General features: G+C 34.7%; 1 protein-coding gene across 1 annotated transcript in view; it reads right to left on the minus strand.

Annotated features, from left to right (window-relative positions):
* Positions 1 to 2,741, minus strand: part of LOC107743284 (chloride intracellular channel protein 5-like) — an 11,045-nt gene that overhangs the window by 3,402 nt on the left and 4,902 nt on the right. Inside the window, exons 2-4 of the mRNA XM_016556446.1 lie at positions 1,638 to 1,747; positions 1,146 to 1,271; positions 566 to 672 (exon numbers count right to left, since the gene is read on the minus strand). Coding sequence (XP_016411932.1) covers positions 566 to 672; positions 1,146 to 1,271; positions 1,638 to 1,747 — 343 coding nt within the window. The remainder of the gene's footprint in view (positions 1 to 565; positions 673 to 1,145; positions 1,272 to 1,637; positions 1,748 to 2,741) is intronic.

A 2,741-nucleotide genomic window follows, 5' to 3' on the forward strand; every position in this document is an offset into this window, starting at 1 on the left:
TGAATAAAATTCAAAAGAATAGCACTTACTTGAAATGTATATCTTTTGTAACATTATAAATGTCTTTACTGTCACTTTTGATCAATTTAATGCATCTTGCTGAATAACAGCATTATTTTCATTAAAAAACATTTAAACTTTTGAATGGTAGTTTAAATATTAAATATTCCTATGCATGTATTTATTATTATTATTATTATTATTATTAAAAAAGCATTTTCTTTGTCTGTACCAAGTTCCATGTGTACGTTGTTTAAAATCTGGCGAAACTCCAAATAAATTTCAGTCATCATAGGTTATCAACCACAACAAAAATATAATATTTAAAAATCGCATCAGCCAAAATGTCTGTATCAGCACATCCCTACTGAAAACGTAACCAATCTAAAAAAAGGAAAAAAAAGAACAGTTCTCATACATTCAATGCTAAAATATGTAGGATGTTTATAGTACTACGGATTTCATACAGAGTTAACTGAATTTAACTTTGCCCAGTTTCATTGTACTGACCAAAATACAATAAATCCATTCATTCGATCAGATTGATCCGGTTTGACATGCATACCTTCATTCACATCTGGCTTAGTGTTTTTTATGAAAGCTGAGAACTTTGCAAATATGTCATTCCCAGCTGTGTTTGACTCCCTGTGCCTGGCTGCAAGTTTGGGGTACCTTGGACACAAGGAAAGGTACATAGAAAAACATGTGTCAGTATTCTTTACAGTTCTAGTTCACAGTGGTTTAATGTGATGTTTAATACAATATACACTGCGTAAAAAGTCTAGGGTTGCGGTTCTTAACTGGTGGGTTTTGACCCAAAAATGGGCTGTAGACCTGTTCTCAAAGGCCATAGAAAAAAATATGCTAAATGCAAATAAAGAAATAAAAGATAAATGCAAAATAAATCATTTTGATAACCTCTCCATTTAATTTGCACAGGCTGTGATGCTAGATATTACATTATTAGTAATATTAATAGATTTGAAATGTTGTTTAGTTGCTAAACAGTTTTGGTGCTGTGTTTGACCATGATTGATGTCCAATGTAAAATCTGGGTTCTGAAGCAAAACCAGTTGAGAACAGCAGGTTTAGAGTTTCTATACAGTCACGATTCGTCTCAAGGGTATTTGTAAAAATTTGCTTACTTTGGTGGTGCCAAAACCTCCTCCAGAAACTCCTCGATCTTGTTAATGTCTGTCTTCAACTCACCGTTGAAGGTCAGGAAAGGAGGGTGAGTGCCTGGAGCCAAATTGTGCAAATCAGCTGGTTTCCTGAATTAAAAGAAAAGAACATTTTATGAACTTCTGATTTTAAGAATTTTAATTTTAAACCAGCCCAGCATTGCACTGCATAAAAAATGTAGATATTAGATTAGATTAGATTCGTTTTCATTTTCTTATTTGCAAAGAAAGTCTGAACTATATTTTCCTGCTTTGACATGCAAAATTGATCATATTTTAACAATATCACTGTTCCATAACCTAGAACTGACGGCATGTAACTTTTTTTTCTTTTTAGGTTTTTCCATTTTAATATCCAATGGAAATGTCATTTAATAACATGAAGATGTGACATTTGTTATTGATATACTTATTCAAGTTTCATGCCATTTAATCTCAGATCAGTGAAGTTCTCACCTCTTCAGGTCGACAGTGGTGACGTTAAAGACCACACCTTTGAGCCAGAGGATCATGAAGAGTCGTTGGGAGAAAGGACAGTTTCCGATGCTCTCGCCATCACAACCAGCCTACAGATACAACAACACATCTTTACATATACATCACCTCCAGGGATCAGTAAGTCTTAATTTATCTCAATGCCAATAACATGAGCCAAAGATGTGGTGGAGACCAGTTCTCATGTTCTAGAGCGAAGAGACTGGATTGAGAATGATAAAGTGTCATGGCGCCCCCTGCTGCTGCTTCAATGTTTCAATGGACATTGAGAACAGAGTTTACCTGAAGTCTTAACTACAAGGAAATTTTCAAGTAAAATAAGAATCACTTTAGAATTATATTAAATAAAATCAGTTTTCTGCATTCATTAAATTGGTTTTAGCTACAGGCATTTTATATTAAATGAAAATCTAAATCCTTAAAGGTGCAATGTGTAATATTTACATCGATCTATTGACAGAAATGCAATATAATATACATAACTATGTTTTCAGAGGTGTATAAAGACCTTACTTAATGAACCGTTATGTTTTTATTACCTTAGATTGAGCAATTTATATCTACATACACCACGGGTCCCCTTACATGGAAGTCGCCACCATGTTTCTACAGTAGCCCTAAACGGACAAACTGCTCTACACAGCGCGTTTCGTCACTTTGTTTCGGGCCTGGCTCTTTAAATGCAAATGAGCTGCTGCTCCCCACTCCCTTTTCCAGAATAGAGCTGGGCCTTTACAGCTCGGACCTGCAAAAAACATTTGTTTTGGTTCTGATTATCATGTTTATTGCGCGGAAATCATGCATTTTAAACCATATGAGTTTAAACTTATTATATACGGTTTTCTGAGCGCACATATCCAAAGCACACGGACAGAAAGCGGCCACCACACAGCATGTGAGTACTAAACTAAGTTCTCATTCACACACAAGTTTAAGTTAAAAACACACATGAGTTACAAAAACAGTCGGTTATGTCTATGAAGGTAAACAGCTGGGAAATAAATTGCATGTTTATTCTAGATCGGTGTGGCAGCAGCAATATACAGTAAATAAATCAATAAATCC

Source organism: Sinocyclocheilus rhinocerous, unplaced genomic scaffold, assembly GCF_001515625.1.
Source record: "Sinocyclocheilus rhinocerous isolate Xijiao unplaced genomic scaffold, SAMN03320098_v1.1 scaffold827, whole genome shotgun sequence".
Classification (NCBI taxonomy): domain Eukaryota; kingdom Metazoa; phylum Chordata; class Actinopteri; order Cypriniformes; family Cyprinidae; genus Sinocyclocheilus; species Sinocyclocheilus rhinocerous.